The following is a 24,497-nucleotide window of genomic DNA, read 5'->3' as shown; positions in this document are numbered from 1 at the left end:
AAGTCTCCTTAAGCAGTCCCGTGCAAATCTAGTTCTAGAAAGAGTAAACGTCACCAGACATAAGCCAGAAAACGTCCAGAGTTCCTGCTTCGCCCTTGACTTACTCCAGGAGTAAGACTGAGTCGCTCTATGGCCGGTGGTTGGATTGAAAGCTTGTTCGGTCCCCATTTACTTGGAGAAATAGAATCACTTTCGGTGTAAATGCATCCAAAGTATCACTGAGAAACAATCTGGGAAAAGAAAACTGTCCGAACATCCTAAATGTCTGCTGTTCTCCTAGGAGGCAAAGGGCAGGCTTGGTTACTGACCTCTGGACCAGCACTCCCGTGCTGCTGCCTTCCTGAATGAGGGAACCTGGAAACTAGAAGCGCTGCGGGCTCCCGTGGCTCCCCCATCGGGATCTCTCCCCTGCAGGCCAGGCTGGCGGCCGGGGATGTAACGCACTCCAGTAAAAGATGGAGAGGGAGGTAGGCTAAAGCAGACAGCATCAGACAGAGCCACATGGATGCTAGTGTCCCAGCCCACTTCTCCTCTCATTTAAATTAAACCCTAAGGTCCCGTTCCTTTAGAAAACTTCCAGGATTTGAGATTTTTATGTTTTTTTAAAAAATTTTTTTTAAAACTCAAAGTCACAAAAATTATAATCATCCTCATCTGTTCACTCAGTCCCATGTAATTTTTTTTCATCTTGATCTTTTGTTAGCACTTTTATGAATTCATCAGTTTTCCATTAGAGTTCTGAAAATGCTTATTCATTCAGTTCAGCAGTATAGTCAGTTACCAGAAACCCGTGCTTGTCAGAGTCTTTTCCATGAATTCCTTGAAGATGAAACCCTTTTATAGGAACATTTTTGCAAAAGCATCAGAGTACACCCAGAACTGCCTGTAAATGACAGAAGACTTAAAAGCGGCCACGGTTAAAGATTTGATGAAAGTTCATAATAATTTATGTTTTTAACATCAGGATTGTTCAGCCATCTTTTCTCCTTCACTTTGCCAAATACTTATTGCAGTGACCGGTGCATTTCTTTTCCTCCTTACTTGGCTATTTCCTGAGGGCTGCAGCTATGTGAGTTACACGTTATGTTTTCCAAATTCAATTCGACAAATACGTAATCAAGTACCAGACATTATGATAGATGTTACTGGGCTTACAAGAAGGTGTGTCCCTACCCTCTGGGACCTCAGCTATTTAGGAGATTGATTTGCACCAGTTATAGGTGCATCTGAGGACTGACAATGGTTAAGTGTTATTAAGTACAAAGTGTTAAAGGGAGAGGCAAGTGTGGAGGGAGGGGACTTGGAAAGATGCCAGAAAAGCAACAACTTGAAGGGAGGTAGGGTTTGGAGTCGGGAGAAAGGGCCCTGGGTGAGAACGCAGGAGACTCCGTGCCGGCTACCACTGAGGAGTTGCTAGGCCCTGCTAGCCCAGCCCCTTAACTTCCCATGGCTGCTTTCATCCTAGTGGCCAGCAAAGGCACAGGCAGAATTAAAATGAAAGAAGGCCTGATTATATCATGTAAGATATTTGCAAACCTTTGGACAACTTGGTGCAAGGGAATAGACAAAACCCTGACTAGGAACTGGAATTCCTGGGATCTGATCCCAGTTCCGCTCTGATTGGCTTTGTGATCTTGGGCAAATTACACCTTTCTGGACCCGAGTTTCACCATAAGAACGGCAACAATAACACCCATGACGGAGTTATTATAACATTTTCATAGCTAGCTCTCAGGGTGGTCGTGAGGGTCCAAGGTCCACAGCTGGGACTGAGTGGGCAGACTGGGAAGAAATCAACAGGATCCCTCGCTGGGGTGAAGAGGAAAAAGGTAACTGAAGCAGGCCGACCAAGAGATGAAGCAGAGAGATGGGCTGGCCAGGAGCCAAGCAGGATGGGGAAGAAAGACAAAGTTAGAGACTCACCGCGAAGTGAGAGTGAGGACAGAGCACACAAAGATCTGCGACATGCGTGTCCAGCTTAAAAATGGCTCAAACTTTGTGGGTCAGACATTACGTACCTGTAAGATGGAAATAATCATGCATTTGACCCTTAAAGGTTGTGTCTAGCTGGTTTGTGCCCTCATGACACACGCCTCCTCATGGTACACGTCAGACACACTGTGATCCCAACACAACTGGCATCGCCAGAGCCTTTGCTCTTCGAGGTCTCCCTTTAGGGCAGGGTGCTCTTTATGCCCCTGGCACTGAGTAGGAACTGAGCTAATGTCTCTGGATTATGAGTCCAGTGAACTGTGAAAAGGACTTGGTCCTGTCAAGTCCTTGGGAAATGACAAGAAGATGCCTGTTTAGAACAGGTTAGGAGTAAGCTTTCTTGAGAGTAGGGTTATGACTGTTCTTAGACCTATGATCCCATTTTATAAATTTGAAAAACTACCATTTCAGGGCTAGTTCCCCCCAAAATAACAATCAACCATAAATCATTTTTTAAAGTTTTATTAAATCATTTAGACTTGAAAGAAGTCACAATAGTTAACACACTTAAGTGCGTTCTATACACCACCAACCCAAATGGATTGAGTTCAGAATTTTTATAAATAAAAAATAAACATATTTACAGTGGAAAATAAAAACATGTTAGCAAGTTAGATGATTAAACTGTTATCTACAGTCAGTTTTGGGAGAAAACCAACCTACAGTATTATATTTAAGACACTTAAGATTTCGTTAGATTTTAGAAGTCCATAATTGAAGAAGTTAGTTGTAATATATGATTCATTTCTTACTACGGCTTTTCTCCTCCCCAAACCAGAACTTTTGACCAATTTACACAAAAAGCTTCATTTTCCCTTTACTGGAGGTAAAAGTACAAAAAGCTCTTGAACGCTCCCTAGAACCATCTAAGGAATAAAGCTATTTAATGCTACAAACGTCACTAGAAAACTAGCTATGGACATAAACCACTGTACAATTTGTGCCACTTGTCCTCCAAAATAATGCAGATTCCTTTTACCCACCAGGGACAAAAACGGAGTCAGCTTTTTTGGAAATCAGTTTCAAAATCACCACTGTCATCTCTAGAAAGTGTATTTCTAGAACAGTATAGTTACTACATGTAGGGACTTTCATTTTTCTGTACTACAAAAATATTTCCATTTTATAATTTTCTCTATACATTTTAGGGGTTGCTTCCACCTCCTTAGACAAAACGTGAGGGCTAGGATGCTTGGCCGGCCGATTTCAAGAGACCAACGAAGGAAAAGGACCATGTGTGATCTAGTGACAGCCCTCTCCTTGAGCAGAGCAAAAATCAAAGAGTTGGCTCAAAGGTTTGAGCTCCAAAATCCAGTTTAAATTTGATTTAGAAAAAGTAGTCCAAAATGAAATCGAGCAAAGAACAAAATTTTCAAGGTCACGATTTTGGAAAAATCAACATTCCTTCGAAGTGGGCTATTCCGTGTCACCTGTTAGGGAGGCGAGCAGAGCTTAAGGCTAATTGCTTGGCAAAGGGCTGTGGGAGCTGCTGGAGTGTCTTGACTGTTTTGTTCCTGATGAGCTCATGGAGCGAGACCTCTGTCTGAGAACTGTTTTTCCTGGAAACTCCAAGTCCTCGAATATAGCATTTTCAATAATGTTTGCAGCTTCAGGCCGTTCCGTAGGGGATGGGGAGAGCATGTCTTGCACCATTACATACTGAAAGATAAAAACTGTTTTGTAATAAAAGGGCCACTAACCAGCTGCCTAATTCAGAAGTCAGCCAGATGTTTCTATAACTATACTAAGTTTGCGAGCCAGTTTCTGACACAACTTCTCAACTCTGCTACTGAAATACAAAAGCAGCCACAGACCCTATATAAACAGGTGGGCCTGGCTGTGTTCCCATAAAACTTTATTACCAAAATAGGCAGCAGGCTGGATTTGGTCTGTGGGTCATAGTTTGCCCAACCCCTGCTCCAAATACACATGGACCATTTTGGGGTAATTGGTTGTTTTCTAACATATAATAAAAGGTCTTCAGTCACATCTTTGAAACGCAGGCATACTCTGACTTTTAAAATAAATTCATCTTACAATTGTATGTGAATGTACAATTATCTCAAAGATTTCAATTAAAAAATAACCATGCCAGTGATCAGTACCTAGCCCTTTTTACTGATTTTTTGAACCCCTTTAATATAACATGGATTCTGATGAGCCCCCCCCCCCCCCCCCGCCCCGGGATTGAATCATCGACTTTGCAAAATACACAACAGAATAGTTTTTGTAAAATAGATTTCACTTTAGGCCGGTATATCTCTATATTGTTATAAAGTTCATTTTTAATGCAACCCTTCGTTATACTTATAATACTGAAAGATCAATTAGACTTTTTCCAACTTGATGACTAGCCACACAGTCTAATTTACCTAAACTTCATTTACTAAGAAAATTCAAGATTTATCAACACATAAATTTAAAGTGATATGTTTGTGGACATATAATGAAATAAACAAAAGTTGCAAAAAGAAACTTGAAAAATTCATTACACACAGTCTTCACCATCAAGACCAGCTGAATTTTCCCTTCCCACTTCTTCTGGACCATTTACTGTGTCACCCTGAGGGGCATAACTCCAACACACAAAATCAGTGGAAATTAGTGACTTTTTTAAAAAAAGAAGCCAGTTTTTAAGATCTCTCCCAAATTCACTAAGATAAAGAAATTAATGGCATGATCATAATGGCAACTCTACGGCTGTGAGGGTGAGCTAGGAGCTCAGCCTTATCGAAACACAAGGTTGCTACAGTTCCCAGATGGGGTGTCATGCAGCTTGGAGCACAGGGCACTGGGCCCAGGACCTGGGACCGAGTCACAGCCTTTGGTTTTAACAAGTTGTGTGTTCTTCGGATCAGGTCCCTTTCCTCTCTAGACCTTAGGCTTCCTCATCTGTAAAACGGGGAAACTGATGAGCTGACTGCTAAGGACGCTTCACGTTCTAAGTAAGATTCTAAAGAAAATAAAAGATGAGAATTAATACCAACCTCACAAGGATATTTCTGAGTAAATAGTGGTGGAAATTTGAGATCTCTTACATCAGTTAAGATCTGAAAAGAAAGAAAAGTGTTACTTATCTTTAAGTCTATTTTGATATGTGAATCTATTTAAACATAGAGAGTTTTTTTTAAATTTATTTATTTTATTTATTTTTGGCTGTGTTGGGTCTTATTTGCTGCTCACGGGCTTTCTCTAGTTGTGGCGAGCAGTACTCTTCGTTGCTGCGTGCTGTCTTTCTCTAGTTGCGGCGAGTGGGGGCTACTCTTTGTTGCGGTGCGCGGGCTGCTCACTGCAGTGGCTTCTCTTGTTGCGGAGCACGGGCTCTAGGAACGTGGGCTTCAGTAGTTGTGGCACACGGGCTCAGTAGTTGTGGCTCACGGGCTCTAGAGCGCAGGCTCAGTAGTTGCGGTGCACGGGCTTAGTTGCTCTGCAGCATGTGGGATCTTCCTGGACCAGGGCTCAAGCCCGGGTCCCCTGCACTGGCAGGTGGATTCTTAACCTCTGCCACCAGGGAAGCCCACATTTGTGTTCTTAAGCGGGTAACTTTTTCTACTAGTCACTAACCTCTTGTATTTGATATAAAAAGACATAGTCTTTTTTTTTTTTTGCGGTACGCGGGCCTATCACTGTTGGGGCCCCTCCCGTTGCAGAGCACAGGCTCCGGACGTGCAGGCTCAGCGGCCATGGCTCACGGGCCCAGCCGCTCTGCGGCATGTGGGATCTTCCCGGACCGGGGCACGAACCCGTGTCCCCTGCATCGGCAGGCAGACTCTCAACCACTGCGCCACCAGGGAAGCCCTCTTTTTTTTTTTTTTTTTTTTAGTGAAGAAAACCAAGTCAATTACGCTAAATTCTGAATATAAAATTAAACTAGTTATTTGAGAAATTTTCATACAAACAGGATAACAGGGCCCACCGTGTGTGATTGCTCTGAGACTTAAATGAGGTAATTCAGGCAAACTACTTAGCACAGTGCCTGATGTTCCTTTTGTAATGATGATAAAAACCAGTTTTGAGAAATGAAATAAATTAAATATGTCTTCGTATTTCTTGAGAAATAAGCTGGAGTGTACTTGAACAAAAATATGAACTGGGTTGGCATTTGTCACTTCCCACTAAAGGGAAACAGATACTTCACTAGAAGAATCTATGCTGCAGGCCCTAGAAGGGAGGGTTTCACCTGCTAATAGGTAGGTCGTACCAAACTAAGTGTAGATAAATGCTTGAGTCTGGACTCATGGAATTAATTTTTAATCACATAACATTCTTAAAGTTTTTATTTTATAACTTAGAATTTAAAAGAGACCTTGGCCATAACTCAATGGGGAAACAGAGAGTCTTTTCAACAGAAAGCATAAGCATAAAAGAAAAGAATGGGAGGCTGGACTTTAAAATTAAAATCTGCTACCCTGCGAAAGACACCATTCAGAAAATGAAACGGCAAGCCACAGACTGGAATAAACTAGTCACAATACATATACTTGGCAAAAGACTTGAAAAGACTGTCAAGGTCATTAGTTATCAGAGAAATGCAAACTTAAACCACAGTATGACTTCATTATACCCCTATCAGAATGTCTAAAAATGTAAAGACAGAAACATAAGTGTGGAGTATGTGGAGGACCTAGGTCTCTCCTACGCTGCTGGTGAGGATATGAAATGACACTTTCTTATAAAGTTAAACCACTTACCACAGAGCTTATCAATCCTACCTCGTAATTACCCGAGACTAAGGATACATATGTATGTCTACAAAGAGACTTGTTCACAAATGTTCACAGCAACTTTAGTCGTAAATGTTTCTCAACAGGTAACTGGACACATGAACTGCGGTATATATACCATGGAATATTAATAAAAAGGAAGGAACTACTGACTTTATAGTGAGTCAAAGAAGGCAGACACAAAAGAGGATAGACATGTATGATTCAATTTATACGAAACTTTAGAAAAGACAGAAAACAGATCAGCAGTTGCCTGGGATCCAGGTGGAGCCTGGAAAGACAGGGGACTGACTGGGAAGGAGCCAAAAGGCAACTTTCTGGGGTGATACAAATGTTCTATATTTTGAATGTAGTGGTGATTATGTGGATGTATAAATGTGTCAAAACTCATAAAAATGTACAAAGTGGGTATGTTGTATGTATGTAAATTATGTCTCAATACAATTAATTTAAAAAAAAGATCTTGGTCAAATCATTGAATAGTCTCTTTTACATTTACTAATGGAATTTCAGAGGGGTTCTGGCTAAACATGGCAGATTTTCTACTATATTTCTAGTAAGCATTTTCACTAAAACAAGTGCCAAGGAAGGTAAAATGTACTGTAAAGTCTATAAGGATGACTGCAGTGGAAGAATAGATTACACTTTTGAAAGAGAGAAAGCAGTGGAAGCATAGCAGCTTCTTTAGCAGAACAGAGGAAGGTAAACCAGGCTGCCTGTGAGGGATAAAGCCAACAAAGAGGGAACTGATTAGCTGAGCAGAACCTGCTGGGCATGGGGGTGAGGCTCAAGGATGGCAGCAGGAGAGCCGTCGAAAGGTCTGTATACGGACGGAGTGATATATCCCCAGATATATATATCCCCACATAAGGTCTGCTCTCTGGAGAAACGGAACCCAGGCATTCCAGACTTAGGGTTGACAGAACGAGGATGAGTCGGGGGTGGGCATGGAACACAGAAGGATGCAGTGAAGATCTGCATGTGGAACAGTAAGAACTCTCCACACCCCATCCCGACTCTTTCTCAGGCAGGAGAATGAGAGCTGCTTCTCTGGAGAAAATGAGGAAAGGCCTATAGATGCTGACATGTGGGAGTTCGGCACCCCGCACCCCAAAGTAAGAACTGGATCGTTACCCCCAAGTGATGTCCACTTCTAGTCACCATTTTAGAGCCCTATTCTTCTTCCATTTTTTTTTTTTTTTTCTGTTCTTTTTGGCTGTGCTGCACGGCTTGCAGGAATCTTGGTTCCCGGACCAGGGATCGAACCCGGGACCCGGGAGGGAAAGAGCCGAGTCCTAACCACTGGACCACGAGGGAATTCTCCAAGAGCCCTATTCTTAAATATGAATGGACAGCTAAGGATTACCAGCATGAGAAACACACACACACGAATCATTAAAAGACTCAGAGATGCTGGTAGGGAGGGAAGTAAGTGTGACTATAAGGGGGTAGCAAGACGGAGTTTTCTGTGTTGATGTGACAGTTCTGTATCTGGACTGCAGTGGTGGTTACACAAACCTGTACTGAAATAAAATAACATGGAACTACATACATACACTGTACCAATGTCAAGTTTGTGTTGTACTGTAATTATGTCTAATGTAACTGTCAGCAGAAAGTGGGTGGAGGGTATCTCTCTGTCTTTGCAACTTCCTGTGGATCTATAATAATTTCAAAACAGAAAGTTAAAAAAAATATACCCAGAGGAAAGAGACAATGTAGGGGGAAGAAAACTTAAAATATATACATACATGTAATTGAGATTCTCAGCAATGTGAAGATACTGAATTCATGTAAACAGAGCGAAATACTATAAAAACGGTACAATCTTGGACAATAAAAATTGGATTGTCAAAATAAAGGACTTAGGAAAGTCAGAATAACAAGTTAAGGAACTCCTGCAAAAAACAGTACAGTGCTTCCTTGGTGGCGCAGTGATTAAGAATCCACCTGCCAATGCAGGGGACACGGGTTCAAGCCCTGGTCCGGGAAGATCCCACATGCCACGGAGCAACTAAGCCCGTGCGCCACAACTACTGAGCCTGCGCTCTAGAACCCGCAAGCCACAACTACTGAGCACTGATAAAACTAAAGCCCTAAAGATTCCAGAAACGAAAATGTAACAGGTCCAAGATACCCTATATTAAAAAATCAGGCATCAGAATGGTATCTGCTTTTCAACAGCAGCGCTGGAAGCTGTACGGAAATGGGGCAATGCTCTCAAGGTTCTGAAGGAAAGTTATTTTCCATCTAGAATTGGAACCTGGCCAATTTATCAGTTACGTATGAAAATGGAAAAAAAGGTACATTTTCAGATACCTGAGGACTCTAAAAATTTCTTTCTCATACATTGTTTCTGAGGAATTTACTGCAGAATGTGCTCCAGCAAAATAAAAGAATAGTGCAAGAAAATAAAACAAAGCAAAACATGGAAGCTAGGAAACAAGGGATCCAAGCCAGGAGAGTAGGGAAGTGCATCCTTGGATGACAGCTCACAGAAGGTCTAGGGGGCAACTGGTCCAGACTGGAGAACAAAGCTTTGAGAAGAAAGACTCCAGGGGAAAACAAATTAAATCTATCTATCTATCTATCTATCTATCTATCTATCTATCTATCTACCTATCTAGATAAGCTATACTGAAGCACAGAGAAAATATTGTTTGATATTTGACAGACTTTTGCACATTTGTTAAAAATTACGTCAAAGGTTCATAGAAAACTAAGCAATTGAGAAAAGGCAATTCTGAAAAAAAGGATTGTATCAGAAAAAAAAGAAAGTCAGGGTACATTATTTGGTCTAGCATAGAACAATATTTGCATGGCTTAATTTAACCAAAAAATTTTTATATAACTACATATTTTCGAAAATGTGTTTATTGAAATAAAATTCACATAAATAAAATTCACCATTTTGACCATTTTAAAGTGTATGAGTCTGTGATTTTTATTCTATTCACAATGTTGTACAACCATCACCACTCTCTAATTCCGGAACATTTTCATCACCCGAAGAAAAACCTTGTACTCATCAAGCAATCACTCTCCATCCCCTTCTACCCCCGGCTCCTGGCAACTACTAATCTACCTTGTCTCTATGCATTTGCCTATTCCGGACATTTTGCATAAATGGAATCATACAGTATGTGGTCTTTTATGTCTGCTTCTTTCACTTAGTGTGATGTTTCCAAGGTTCACCTGTGCTGTAGTATGTATCAGTATTTCATTCCTTTTTCATGGCTGAATAATATTTCACTGTATGGGTAAACCACATTTGCTTTGCCATTCATCAGCTGATTGACATTTCGGTTGTTTCTACTTTCTGGCTATTATGAAAATGCTACTATGAACATTTGTGTACAAGTTTTTGTGTGGACCTATGTTTTCATTTCTCTTGGGTATATACCTAGGAGTAGAACTGCTGGGTCATATGGTAATTCCATGTTTAACTTTTTGAGGAACTGTCAAACTGTTTTCCACAGTGGCTGCATCATTTTACATTCTTACCAGCAATGCATGAGGGTTCTAATTTCTCCATCTCCTCGCCAACACTTCTTTTCCGTTTTTGTTTTGTTTTGTTTTATTCTAGCCATCCTAGATGGTGTGAAGTGGTATCTCACTGTGATTTTGATTGGCATTTCCCTGATGAATAATGGTGTTGTGCTTACTGGTCATTTGTAATCTTCTGCAGAGAAATGTCTGTTCAAGTCCTTTGCCCATTTTTTTAATGGGGTTGTCTTTTTGTTGTTGAACTGCAACAGTTCTGTATATATTCTGGATACTAGAACCTTATCAGATACATGATTCACAAATATTTTCTGTGGGTTGTATTTTCACTTTCTTTTTTTAAATAAATATATTTATTTTAATTATTTATTTTTGGCTGCGTTGGGTCTTCGCTGCTGAGTGCGGTCTTTCTCTAATTGTGGTGAGCGGGGGCTACTCTTTGTTCCGGTGTGCGGGCTTCTCATTGCAGTGGCTTCTCTTGTTGTGGAGCATGGGCTCTAGGCGCACAGGCTTCAGTAGTTGTGGCTCGCGGGCTCTAGAGTGCAGGCTCAGTAGTTGTGGCACATGGGCTTAGCTGCTCCGTGGCATGTGGGATCTTCCCAGACCAGGGCTCGAACCCATGTCCCCTGCATTGGCAGGCGGATTCTTTTTTTTTTTTTGGCAGGCGGTTTCTTAACCACTGCACCACCAGGGCAACCCTATTTTCACTTTCTTGATAGTGTCTTTTGATGTCCTTACAGCTACACAAATTTTTTAAAAAATACTTTGTTTTTTTAAATTTATTTTATTTATTTTTGGCCACACCGTGAGGCATGTGGGATCTCAGTTCCCTGACCAGGGATCGAAATCGAACCCGTGTCCCCTGCAGTGGAAGTACGGAGTCCTAACCACTGGACCACCAGGGAATTCCCCATAACTACTTAAATTTTGATGCCATATGATTCCTGATCCTTTAACATACATTGGGCCTGTTTTATTTTCCTTTCTGGAAGCTTTTAGTGCCTTTACCTCTGGTATTCTGAAATTTAGCCACTTTGATTTTTAAATTATTTTCTTTTTTTCCTATTTATTGTATAGAACACTTGGTAGGTCCTTTTGGTTCTATGTGAGAACTACATCCTGTTCTACCCTGGCCAGGAGTCAACAGATAAGGTCTAACACTGATAAATTAAGAAATGGTGATAAGGACATAAACTTTGGAAATACAGAAGTAAGTACAGGGACAACAGCTGGAAAAGTGGAGGGTAACCACTTATGAAGTACGGGGAAGAATGTGACAGAGGTCTACTTTTAAAAGACTTTCAGTACTGTTTTCCTTAAATGCCATCATCTTGGTTTATTTTGAGAGGGGAAAAAAAAAAACCTAATCATGCTTTAGTTTGCCACCTTTTAAGTATGTGAGTGTATGGCCACTTGTCCTCTGGAAAATTCTTCTGTAACCAACCAACACCGTCACCCTCCCTCGCTTACCCTGTGCTTTGCACTTATTACAAATTTAAGCAACAACAAGGAACAGACAACTCGACTCAACAATTGTTGAAGACTGAGCTTTCTGTGGACGCAAATAGTCTACAAATCCTTTCTGCGTCACTCACGTGACCTCTTCTACGTCAACCAGTCTGCTGGTATTAGGAGTAAGTTACTCTTCTTCTAAAACCTTTCTTTTGTGAATTTAAGATTTAATATTTTCTTTTTCTACCTTTTTTGAGGGGGGAACACTTACCCTGACCCTCTCCATATGAGTGCCGAACGGGTACAGCAATTCAAATAGAATGAGGCCTAAAGAAAAGATGTCCACTTTATGAGAGTAGTTGTTGCCATGAATCTGAAATCCCAAATAAAGAAGAAATATTAGGAAAACATTCACGGAGATAGTACAACGGATAATACGGCATCAGTGAATCTAAGTGTACGTAGAAATGTTAGCAAAGAGTTAATCACCTCTCAAGCCTCTTTTCTTCAATTCACCACAGCAAGAGTAATTAAAGTACTCAGCATTACAGAAGGAAGCCCAGGTATAGCTCTGAGATATGCATCAGTAAAATAGGCCCAGCGGAAACCTGGAGCCAGGAGCCCGGAAGAGCTGCTCCCCCTTCCCCTGGGGTGAAGCTTTTCAAAGCAAGCACTATCTAAAGCGAATCTCTCATTTCTAACCATCTTAGTCCTCACCTATTTTTATGAGAAAATCTTCATTACTCCAAACCACTAATCAACCGTGGTTAGCCCTCATTACGGCACTTAATTATGGACTTCACTGCATTCTTGGTTGTATTTTTCATGTGTGTTATTTCTTATTCTTCACAACTAGATTATAAAGTCCTGGAGGGAAGGGAACTGCTTCTTTTGAATTCTCACCATCCAGCACTGGGCTAAGTACAGAGAAGGCCCTCAATACATACTTACTTGTTAAAATGAACAAATGAATTACAACCCAACTACTCTATTAAACAAAGCCTCATTCAAATTAAAAGTGACCTCCTGTGGACTCAGAAGAACCCTTTTATTTGGGAAAATGACTCTAGGCACATAACGACACTTGGCAAAGGCCAAGGAAGCCCTCCCTTTGGGGGATCACAAGGTATTTGTCAGGGATGAGGAATCCTTTACAACCTCCTCTCTAAACTACACTTGATACCTGTCTCCCTGGTTCCTTCTGAGACCCAGCCTGCCTTTCTGCTTATAGACTATCAGGTGGGAAGTTCCAGTGACTGCAACAGGCTACACCATCTTCCTCCCTTCCCTTAGCTGTTACTGGGGTCTGGGAAGCATTCAAAGAAAATATGTTCAAAACAGAGTTTACAGGGGTACAGTGAAAAGGACACCTCATACACTATCTGGAGAATATTAATTAACACAACTTCATGAAAGCAACCTGGCAATAAGTGGTTACTACCACTTAATGGTTCTATTTAAATTTCATCCACCCCAGGGTAGATGGAAATGCAGACAGAGATTTGTACACAGGGATGGTTATCACAGTGATATTCCTAACAGCAAAATGTCTAAGTCACTAAAACATCCAAAACAAATGTTTCCCTTCTTAAACTCGCTTTTAATAGGTAACACATTCACATGATTCAAAAAGAAGTATACAGTCAAGCTTCCCTCCTGTCCATCCCTTATCTGCCCAGTTCCCACCAGTCACTTCCCCTCTACCTACCGCCCCCAAAACTATTTGTTTCCTGTACATCCTTCCAGAGCTCTTTATATAAACATAAGCAAATATATAGCTATCTTTTCCCCCTTTACACACTATACACACATTTCTGCCCCTGGCTTTTTTCACTTAGGAGATTCTTTAACTCTTACCTATCTAAAAATGCCTAATTTCTTTTATATGAATAACTTTATGGCCAGAAACATGATTTGTGGGTCACAGCTATTTTTCATCCAAACTGTAAATGTTGATTTATTGTCCTCCAGGGTTGAGTGTTATAGAAAACAAGCTCTTTAAGCTGTAACGTGCTTTTTTATCGTACCTAAATACTTACACTATTTTCCCCTTATCTTGAAATTCCAGATGTCTAAGTATAGGGTTCTATTAAAAAATTTCTTTAATTAAATAAAAAAAATAAATTTACACATAAAAAAGAAAACACTTGAATAATGCAAACAACTCAAGAAGTCTAAAAGGATACTGTACAACAGTAAAATAAAGGCCAGTTCCTATGACTGGTCTCTGATATGACCTTCCAAAGATAAACTAATCCATCAGTTCTCAAAGTGTGGTCTATGGATCCCTGGGGACTCCAACACCATTTCAGGAGGTCTACAAAGTCAAGACTGTTTTCACAATAATTCTAAGACATGATCTGTCTTTTCACTGTGTTGACATTTGCACTGCTGAACCTTAGCATGAACCAAGGCAGCAGCACCAAACTATACTAGTAGTAATTATGTTCTTCAATGAAAGGAAGGAAGAAAGGGAGGGAGGGAGGGAGGCAGGAAGGAAGGGAAAAAGGAAGGGAGGAGGGAAGACAGTGTCACTTAAAATGTCCTTGCTGAAGCAGTAAAAATTATTAATTTTATTATATCTTCCCCCTTAGGTATGCATTTCTTTAATATTCTGTGTGACAAAATGGGCAGTATTCATAAAGCATTTCTGCTCCACACCGAAGTACAATGGTTGTCTCAAGAGAAAGCATTTGTGCAATTGTTTGAGTTACTATATGAACCAGATGCTCTTTTCATCGAGCTCCATTTTGACTTGAAAGAACAACTGGTAGACAAACTGTGGTTATTCATACTTGGATACCTGACAGATATTTTCTTAAAGATGAACAAAGTGAGAATGGAACTTCAAGGAAGACTGACAGCATTTGTTGCCAAAAATAAAAGTTAAACTTGGAAGTGAATGTCAGAATTTTGGAAAATTTTTGTCCATCACTGGGAACCTGACAGCTTCCTAATACTTAAAGCCTTTTCTGTTGAGACTGGTGGTGATATTAACCAGAGTGATTTTTTTAATACTGTATAATGAATTGTGACAACTTTTGGAAAAGATGCGTAACTTAGGGAACCAATAGTTTCCAAATGACCAATGCACAATTTTATAAAATCATGCGTGGGTCAAAGGTCCATTCAGTGTGCAAAGTGGACCAACGGATGTTAAAGTAACAGAATACAAAATGTTCACTGCTATAGTTTTAGATTCAGGGCAAATGACTCTTCAGAAACTTTTGCTCATTGTATTTTGATATGCTGTCAAAGAAGAATCCCCACAACTACCTGAAAATGGTATTAAAATATTCCTCCTTTTCCAACTGCCTATCTATGCGAAGTCAGATTTTCTTCAAATACTTCAACCAAAATAACATAGTGCAAGGGATTAAATGGAAAAGCAGATATGAAATCTCTTTTAAGTCAGACAGTAAAGAGCTTTACAAAAATGTAAGTAAATGCCACTCTTCTCACTAGTTTTCTTTCGGAAAATATTTATTTTTCAGAAAATATCTTGAAGATGTGATAGATTTAATACTGTCATTTTTAACTGAATTAAAAATTTTACAAATTTCTATTTTAATCTCTAATATGTCAAATACTGATGGATAAAATTCCTTAAGAAAAATTCTTGAGCTCTCTATCATGTTTACAAGTATGAACAGGCATTGATCAGAAAGTCTGAGAACCGCCGATCTAAGCATATGTAAGCCTGTGAATACCATCAGCGTAGTGGTGGCCAGGGATGCTGTGCTGAAGCTCCCAGGATGCCTTGCTCCCACCACTCTTCCAGTCTCTGTTCAGTTTATGGAGCTTTTCCTTGGAAGACTAAGCATCCCACAAGGCAACATAGCTCAGCCTGTCCACCTTTATTTCCTGCCATGGTACGTTCTGGAAGCTGCCTGTGGATTATTGTAGAGAATAGCTTAGAACACTACCTCCAGCTGGCTCTGAAAACAGTTCCTGCATAGTTCACACAGGGTGAATGACAATTAAGTTTGGGAGGAGGACATTCAAAATCTCATTCTAAGTTTCTGGTTGCTGTCAGGTTCCGGCTCAGAGGGTGAGCACATTTGATGCATTTTTAGTATTTTTCTTCCTCCACACCCCCATTCACGTTGTGGAATTGTACCCTAGCTGTGTTGCCTGTGGAACACTTCTGCCAGTTTTCATCATTTTCAGCTTTTATTTTATTGGGTATTTTAAACACAGCACGGATGGAGAATCATGGCGCACATCTAGCTCACTGCCACCCTAATTAAGAATCTATTTATTCCTCAGAAGGAAAACGAAAGGCTCACCTGTTCTGGGCTCATATACAGCTTGGTCCCCACTTGTCCTGTGTGTCTGGCGTACCCTGGCATTGGGGTCAGAACCAGCTGGTCTTCTTCATCCTGGTCCATTGCAGTCACCAATCCAAAGTCTCCAACCTTGACCACATCATCCATTGTAAAGAATATGTTGGAAGGCTGGAAAAAAATGAAACAGACAAAAGCGTGGTGGGTGCGTATGGAGAAGGAAAGTGAAGAGAATTATTTAAATGACTACAGAAAATAAATACAAGACACTAGATATTCTCAAGCATGTTTCTCTTTACAATGGGCTAATATGAAAATAAAAACAATCCTTCGATGCTAGACAAGTACTGTGAGTAAAGAAGAGGCAAGGGTAGCAAAGGGAGTGAATATTTATTGAACATCTATTTATTTATTTAAATTTTATTTATTAATTTTTTGGCTGTGTTGGGTATTCGTTGCTGTGCACGGGCATTCTCTAGTTGCGGTGAGCATGGGCTACTCTTTGTTGTGGTGCCGGGCTTCTCACTGCGGTGGCTTCTCTCGTTGCGGCTCTAGGCTCTAGGCACAAGGGCTTCAGTAGCTGCGGCTCGCGGGATCTAAAGCGCAGGCTCAGTAGTTGTGGCGCACGGGCTTAGCTGCTCCACAGCATGTGGGATCTTCCCGGACCAGGGCTCGAAGCCGTGTCCCCTGCATTGGCAGGTGAATTCTTAACCACTGCGCCACCAGGGGAGTCCCTGAACATCTATTTAAATAAATCCTTAGAGATTCACAGTCCCTAGGGTCTACGGTACTTAAACCTCAATCTCATTATTCTATATACTCTCCCTTGGCAAGCTCCTCTACATTTATGACCTAAGCCATGATAATAATAATAATAATAATAGCAAATGCATATATAGCACTTGCAATGAGCCAGAAGTTGATCTAAGTAGTTCATTACTATTAACTCAAGTAATACAATGCTTTTAGTCCTATTGGTCCCTCATTTCACAGATGTGAAAACTGAGGCCCAGAGAAGTTAAGTAAGTTGCCCAAGGTTACCCAGCTAGTAAGGGGTGGAGCAGGGATTCAAACCCGGGCTGTCTGGCTCTGTGAGAAAAGGACTTCTGCTCCACGGCCATGTGTCCAATTCTTGCCCTGCTGTAGTAATCACTACTATTTGGTGAATGAACGAAACAGACTGATCTTCGGGCTTGTGTCTGGGAGGGGAATGTAGGCTGTCAAGGAGAATAAGAGCTCTTAACTACAATCTTGTGTTGCCTCTTCTAATACAGGCTCCCATATACCCCACAACCCCCGTCCCGAGTTCTAAACTCTCATATGCAACTGTTCATAAGATACATCTAACCACGGGCTCCTCAAACCCAAAATCCCCTACATGAAATACATCGTCTTTCCCTAGAGCCTACTCTCAGCCCACATGACCACCATTCATAGCCCTTGAAATAAGGGAAAAGGAAGCCATTGAGCTCACAAAATTGACTTTCACTGGGCTTCAAATACTGCCAGACAAAAAACATTTTATTGCAAAACTCCAAAGTACCATCATACAGTATGGACTTTGAAACAATGAGGTTATTGCATATAACCAACATCTACGGTGATACCCTCCTACTTTCCCTCAAATAACCTTGTAAGAGAGACAGGATTAGACTGCCTTAAATTTCATCTTTCCTCCCCTCTCCGTGCTCTGCTGTCAGCTGTTATCTACCCAACACTAACAGACTTTTTTTTTTTTTTTTTTTTTTTGCTTCTCCAGCATCTTTCCATTGCCCTATGCTTCCACCAGAAGTATCCTGATGTGACTTTGGGAACTCTCTTCTTCTGGGCAGCAAGTCCATGGCTCGTATGGGATGTTATCTGGAGGTTGCATCCAGAACTTGCATCCACCAATCAGCATAATCCCAGCCCCTGGCCAGGCGACTGGTTTAGGGACGCATATGTGTTCCTGGCTTATCGATTAGAAGAAAACCAGGTAAATCAACTATACTCCAATAAAAATTAATTTAAAAAAAAAGCTCATTTAAATGAAAAAAAAAAAAGAAAACCCAGGACTTCTGATCAATAGCAGGGGAAAGTGATACTTTTCTCCTCAACACCTCCCAAAGACTTAAAACATGGAGCCCTGAGAACTTCTGGCAGCTATGCTGAGACTGATACGTGACAAACACGTGACCAAAATACAAAAAGGTTAGAGGGCCTAGAACGTTTAACATTAGGCTCAATGATAGGTCAGAATGAGCACAGTACATAGCTTTTCAACTGGGAATATGTATATATATAAAAAACTCAATCACTTTGCTGTTCACCTGAAACTAACACAACATTGTAAATCAACTGTACTTCAATAAAAAGTAAATAAATAAAATAAATGACTTTAATAGAAGAAAAAAACACATTGAAACCCTTGGGTGATGTTCCACAAAAACAGACCTTGAGGTCCCTGTGCATGAGCCCTTTGCCGTGCAGAAACTCCACCGCCTCCGCGATCTGCAGGAAGATGTGCAGACACACGCTCCTCTCTCTTTCCTCAATGGTGCAGCGGCTGTTCAGCCAGTCTTTGAGGTTTTCCTTTCTGCACAGTTGCATCTGGATGTAAAGATACACCTTTGGTGAACTGGGTTGGAGTTTTTCTACAGAGTTTTTAGTGAGATCTAAACTTAAAGTGGTTGGTCTTGAAGGAGAAATAGACAAAGTAGGTTCCGAGGAAGACTTGCTACTGGAATGCTGGACTGCAGTTAGTTTATCAGCACAATGGTTGCCAATAGGCGGTCGGTTCGTTTTGGGCTCTTTGCTGGATGCGTTATCACAGCCGGAATCTTCAAATACTATAGAAGAGGAGGTTCGCTCCCTTGACCTTACATAAGGGGAAGCTTCAGAAGGACAAAGTTCAAAAGAGTGTCCCTCATCATTGCCATCCCTAGTCCCGTCTTCCCCCTTGCAGTCTGTAAGGCAGCTGTCCTGGAGGTTGCACACCGCGTCCACCGACTCACTCGTGTCTCTGTGGTCCATTCCGGAAAATTCCAGTGGAGAGAACTGGCTCTTGGATGAACCTGTCTGGCCACAGGAAATCCCGACCGAAAAAGACCTACTGCTTCTTGGAGAAGGGGCTATGATTTCAACGCGTTCCTTTGTAGAGAAAGGATCCATTCTGCATATTTTAACGGATGGTGCATCCACGGGACTAGGAGAGGTGAGCGGCCAGTCTGTGCTAAGAGTGGGAGAAGTACAAAGGGATGAGAGTGAATACGTGTTGATTAAATTATGTGAACTACATCCTTTGTTTGCTTATTTATTGACTAATGTATTTTTAATGAAGTACAGTTGACTTACAGTGTTGTAACTACATGCTTTGTCTCCAAAGCTTCAACTATAATAAAGCCAGTTACCAAGTGACAACATGGAAATTCAATGAAAACATGCCACACGAGACAAAGAACATCACAGCCCATCCATTCCTGAACTGGAAATCTTGGTTTTAAACTGGAAACAGTTCTCTGGGACTGTCATGCCCAGAACAGCCAAGGCCTATGTGCAAAACACAAAGCACAGAGGAGCACCAAGGCCAGACCCCTTGGTGGCTGTGATTCGGAGGCCCCCATCCCAATTAGGGCTTGAGACACAGGGTCACTTCACCTGGTCCTTCTGTGGTTTGGCTACTGGCTGTGTATATAAGTGTCACTGTAACTAGGTACCTCATGTGGATCTAGGGCTGTGTTTGGTACTTTTAGGCAGGGATTTTACTCCAGCTCTTTACTAGATAGTCTATTTGTAGCCTGCTTCCTTTTTGTTCTCATTGAGTAGTTTTTAAAAACACCTTCCTTCCTAGAGAATAGCATATTTAACATGGGAATTATCTTCAGGTTGCCCAAGTTCATGGGTTTTTTTGCTTTTTGGTTTTTGGCCTCACCGTGCGGCTTGCGAGATCTTAGTTTCCCGACCAGGGATCGAACCTGCGCCCTTGGCAGTGAAAGTGAGGAGTCCTAACCACTGGACCACCAGGGAATTCCCATAAGTTCATGTATTTTTTTTTTTTTTGATGTGGACCATTTTTGAAAGTCTTTATTGAATTTGTTACAATATTGCTCTGTTTTATGTTTTTTGGGGTTTCTTTTTTTGACTGCGAGGCATGTGGAATCTTAGTTCCCGGACCAGGGATTGAACCCACACCTCCTGCATTGGAAGGCAAAGTCTTAACCACTGGACCACCAGGGAAGTCCCAAGTTCTTGTGGTTTTAACTGCAAATAGTTTAAAACTACTTTAGAAAGGAGTTGGAAATTGCTAACTACTAAGAAAGTAAATGAAAATTTAAAATAAAAAATGGAGGGCTTCCCTGGTGGCGCACTGGTTGAGAGTCCGCCTGCCGATGCAGGGGACACGGGTTCGTGCCCCGGTCCGGGAAGATCCCACATGCCGCAGAGCGGCTGGGCCCATGAGCCATGGCCGCTGAGCCTGCGCTCCGCAACGGGAGAGGCCACAACAGAGAGAGGCCCGGGTACCGCAACAACAACAACAACAACAACAAAAATGGAGACAAAAGCAGACAATATCTCTTACTGAGAAAGGCTACTGTAAATCCTTCAGTGAATTATAAGTCATAGAGCTCTATCTACCAATGATTTTAGAAATTCATGTTCTGGACAAAAAAGAAAAAAAAGTTCATGTTCTAAAAACTAAATCAACTTTTCACTTAACAAGTGACTAGAGAATGTTCCAAAACACGATGACAGAAACAGTAATCTGTTATTTTTCTTTTAAAAAAATCATCTCTAAAGTTATAGAAAGGATATTTTGTTCATGTAAGCCAAAAACTAGCCTGAAATAAATACTAGTTTTGAAGTCTATGTCTAACCAAGTTACCTTTCATCTTTCAGCCAAATTTCATCCATTTTTTCTTGCCACTTCTCTGGTGGTGCTTCCAACCAAGCATTGAAATATCTAACAATTCCTGGGTGTTCAAGCTTGGCTAAGGCTTTAACTTCTCGCATGACCTTTTCCCGAGCCAATTCCCTGAAACAGAGAAACAATGAAGACCCTGAAGGTTTGCTCGGATCTGAAGAAGCCATCATACCAAAGACAGTACAAAACAATAAAATAAAATTCTCCCTTGTTCTAAAATGGGGAACAGACGAGTCAGCCTAGTGGCATAATTCTAAGAAGCCAAAGAGTAAATAAGTCTTTATTAGAAAAAAATATGTATTTATACTATTTCTTTTTTCTTCCAGAAATAAATGCTTACAAGTAACATCTATCCATTCAAATAAAGAGTTCTTAGCTGACTCAAAACGAGTGACTAAAGACCCTTGAAGATAATTGCTTCATGCTTGTTAATTAATAGGGGGATGAATAGGTGGAAGTGAAGTATTCAGAAAAGAGAGCTCAGCCTGGCAGCTCCGGAGGATGGAGAAGGACCAGCCCGACAAGGTACAGACAACAATCCGAAAGGCTTGTACGAGCACCTTTGTCTGTTTAAACTCAACTACTGAATATCATAGGCAATGATGTTTAACCAGAAAAGCATCTGGATTTGATCTTCTGCCTTGACAGCTTTTCTGATGGATCTAAACTCACATTCTAGGGATCCCACCATCACCTGAAACAACATAATAAATAGAAGTTATATCCTCTTCCGTCCCCAAGAGACAGTCAGCTACTCCCACTTTTCTCTCTGTGTTTCGTGACTGTTAATGGCCCCACCCTGAGAATCCTGGTAGGTTTCTGAATTTTCCATATTCAGTGACCAAATCCTATCAGCTCCTCCTTTTTAATTCCTGATACTCATTCCTTCCTCATCCATCTCCACTTCTGCTGCACTAATGCTCTGTATCTTAGGACTGAACTTCTGCAAAAAAAAAAAAAAGTCTCCTAATGAGCACGCTTGTCTCTTACTACATACCACCTCCACTTTGATCACGTCATTCTTCTGCTCAAAGGCACAACTGTCTATGGAATAAAATCTAAACTCCTCTGCTTGGCATTTAAGGTGCTGGAACCCATCTTTGCCATCTTTCTTCCATACTCCCCTTCATTCTCTTTTTTTTTTGGCTGCACAGTGTGGCTTGTGGGATCTTAGTTCCCTAACCAGAGACTGAACCCATGCCCGCTGTGTTGGAAGGGCAGTCTTAACCACTGGACCGCCAGGGAAGTCCCTCCCCTCCATTCTTACCCTTGCTCCACTTGTGCCAGAATCCTCAACTAACCTCTACATCCCCTGCAAATGTTTGCCTAGAGCCTATGCTCAGGCCATTTCATGCACTTGGCCATCCCTCCCCTACATGTGTGTCCACCAAGGGACAGGTTACCCCTGAACACGGCGCAGACAACACTACCACCACAAGGCTGGCTTTCCTTGACTGTCTTCGGCTACCTCTGCACTTTCTTCATGAGAAGCTACTTACTAAATTAAACCACAAGTCACAATCTTCCTGGCTTTGCAGTTATTTGAGTATATATACAAAGGTCTCACATAGTTATAGATTCTTGAGGGCAGAAGCCCTTCTTAATTTTATATCCTATGTGGTACTTTGTACATTTCAACTACTCAAAAATTATACAACAAAGAAAAGAATTAGTCCCATAGTAAGACTGTCCCATTCCTATGTCCCTATCTGTTGGACAGCATGTTTAACTGCTAATTAGGAAGACAGTCCAGAAATTAGTGCACATTTAATCAAGAATCCACAGGAGGCTTCCACAATAGATGAAAAGGACGGTGTTACTGAAAGCCCATCATCTTAAGGATCACACTGTTCTGAGCCCCAAATTCCACTTCTAGGAATCTATCCTAAGGAAACAGACGTGATCAAAATCTTATATAAAAGATGAACAATGCCAAGTTTTTTTTTTTTTTTGGCCGTGCCGAGAGGCATGTGGGATCTTAGTTCCCTGACTAGGGATCAAACCCATGCCCCCGGCAGTGGCAGCATGGAGTCCTAACTAATGGACTGCCAGGGAAATCCCAAAAGTTATTTTTAATTGCAACAAGTTGGAAACCTAAATATTTAAAAATAAGAAATGGTTAAATGAGACATGGCACAAGTATTAATTGGACTATTTTCTAGTCATAAAACACTTTCAGTGTATTTTAGCATTTCAATAACATACTCTTAATAGGAAGGAAAACACTGAGAATACAATGAAGGAAGCAATAGATAAAACTGTATTGTACTGATAACTGTGCTAAGAACTAGGTAAATTTATGACCAGAAAAAAAAAAAAAATCAAAAGAAAATACCCTAAAATGTTAAAAGTGTTTATTACTAGGTAGAGTAGACACGGATTGTTTTTTGTTTTAATACTATTCCTTATTTTCCACAATAAATATAGATTATTTTTAAATGGTGCTATGTATTAAAGTCTATAGTTATTAAAATTCACTATGGGAATGCCCTGAGTTGTTAAGAATCAAAAACAAGGGCATATTTTTTAAGTAGATACAAAGCGGTCAAAGTAGATGACATTTTTAAAAGATAGCTAGTCACCTGGTAGTACTGAGAATATAAGATTCAAAAGGTCAGAAACTCTGTTTTCTATAGTCTCTATGGAGTATAGTAAGGACATTTTGCCTATGAGATTAGATAACACAGTCCTAACTCCAAGTTTACTAAAAGTACCATCCATTACCTGTTTGGGAGACGGATTCTCTTGATAGCATAATTGCAGTCATCAACTTTGTTTCTAGCTTCAAAGACAACTCCAAACCCTCCACGACCCATGCACTGAATCGGTTCGAAATCTGTTAGATAGCTTAAAAAAAAAAAAAAAAAAAAGTAAATTTTAAAAAGTTTGTAATAGTTTTAAATTTTGTACTAATAGTTCAATCTTATTTTGTGATATGTAAAAATGTATAAACTAAGTTTCCTAGAACTTATTTTAATAGAGTGCAGTTTAAATTCTAATAGCATTCTTTGCTTTCCTGTCTGTATAAATGAAGCAAACACATTTTAATTTTGCCCCTGGGAATTTTATAGAAAATTTTAAAACTTCTGCTTAATGGGGAATCACTTGTTAATCACTTATTCTTACAGCAATTTTAGTACTGTTCTGTCCTATCCAATACTTTCCATCATCCATCAAAACAGTTTATCCTTAATTCTCTAACCTTTTACCTCTTGTGGCATTCTGTATTCAAGTAGAAAATGTATTTTCATCTTATGCCAGTGCCTGTATATTTTATGGAAAAGATTTAATCAGTCCCATTACATTTATGTACGTTTTTAGCCAGAAACCTTCTCTAGGAACCAAAGCTATCTGAAATTCGCTGGGGTGCCTCAGGAGTCAGTGTGCTCATAACCAAAGGTATTTGGACAGAAGCTAACTCCCCATCTGGCACTTACAGATGGACCTCCACTTTGTAGCCTATTTCCCCTGTTGACCTCTCTGATCTGCTCTGTATATTCCAGCCAACTTGCACCAGGCTCTCTCACAACTTCAGAGCTTTTGCTTCTGCTATTTGCTCCAGTGGGATGCCCTACTTCTCTGGACTTAATAAAAAAACTCTATTTTTCTTTCATTCTGCTCATCTCACCACCTCTATAA

The 24,497-nt window shown here is 40.6% G+C and overlaps 1 protein-coding gene across 1 annotated transcript in view; it reads right to left on the bottom strand.

Moving 5' to 3' along the window:
- Window positions 1-2,509: 2,509 nt before the first annotated feature.
- EIF2AK3 (eukaryotic translation initiation factor 2 alpha kinase 3) overlaps window positions 2,510-24,497 on the bottom strand; it is a 67,853-nt gene continuing 45,865 nt past the window's right edge. The window contains exons 11-17 of the mRNA XM_079940216.1: window positions 23,583-23,705; window positions 20,820-20,969; window positions 18,392-19,169; window positions 15,962-16,129; window positions 11,944-12,045; window positions 4,980-5,042; window positions 2,510-3,651 (exon numbers count right to left, since the gene is read on the bottom strand). Of these exons, the coding sequence (XP_079796342.1) occupies window positions 3,451-3,651; window positions 4,980-5,042; window positions 11,944-12,045; window positions 15,962-16,129; window positions 18,392-19,169; window positions 20,820-20,969; window positions 23,583-23,705 (1,585 nt within the window). The 3' untranslated portion in view covers window positions 2,510-3,450. The remainder of the gene's footprint in view (window positions 3,652-4,979; window positions 5,043-11,943; window positions 12,046-15,961; window positions 16,130-18,391; window positions 19,170-20,819; window positions 20,970-23,582; window positions 23,706-24,497) is intronic.

This window comes from Stenella coeruleoalba (genome assembly GCF_951394435.1).
Source record: "Stenella coeruleoalba genome assembly, chromosome: 13".
Taxonomy (NCBI): domain Eukaryota; kingdom Metazoa; phylum Chordata; class Mammalia; order Artiodactyla; family Delphinidae; genus Stenella; species Stenella coeruleoalba.
Note: the sequence above shows the minus strand (reverse complement) of the source record. Positions and strands in the feature narration are given on the sequence as shown.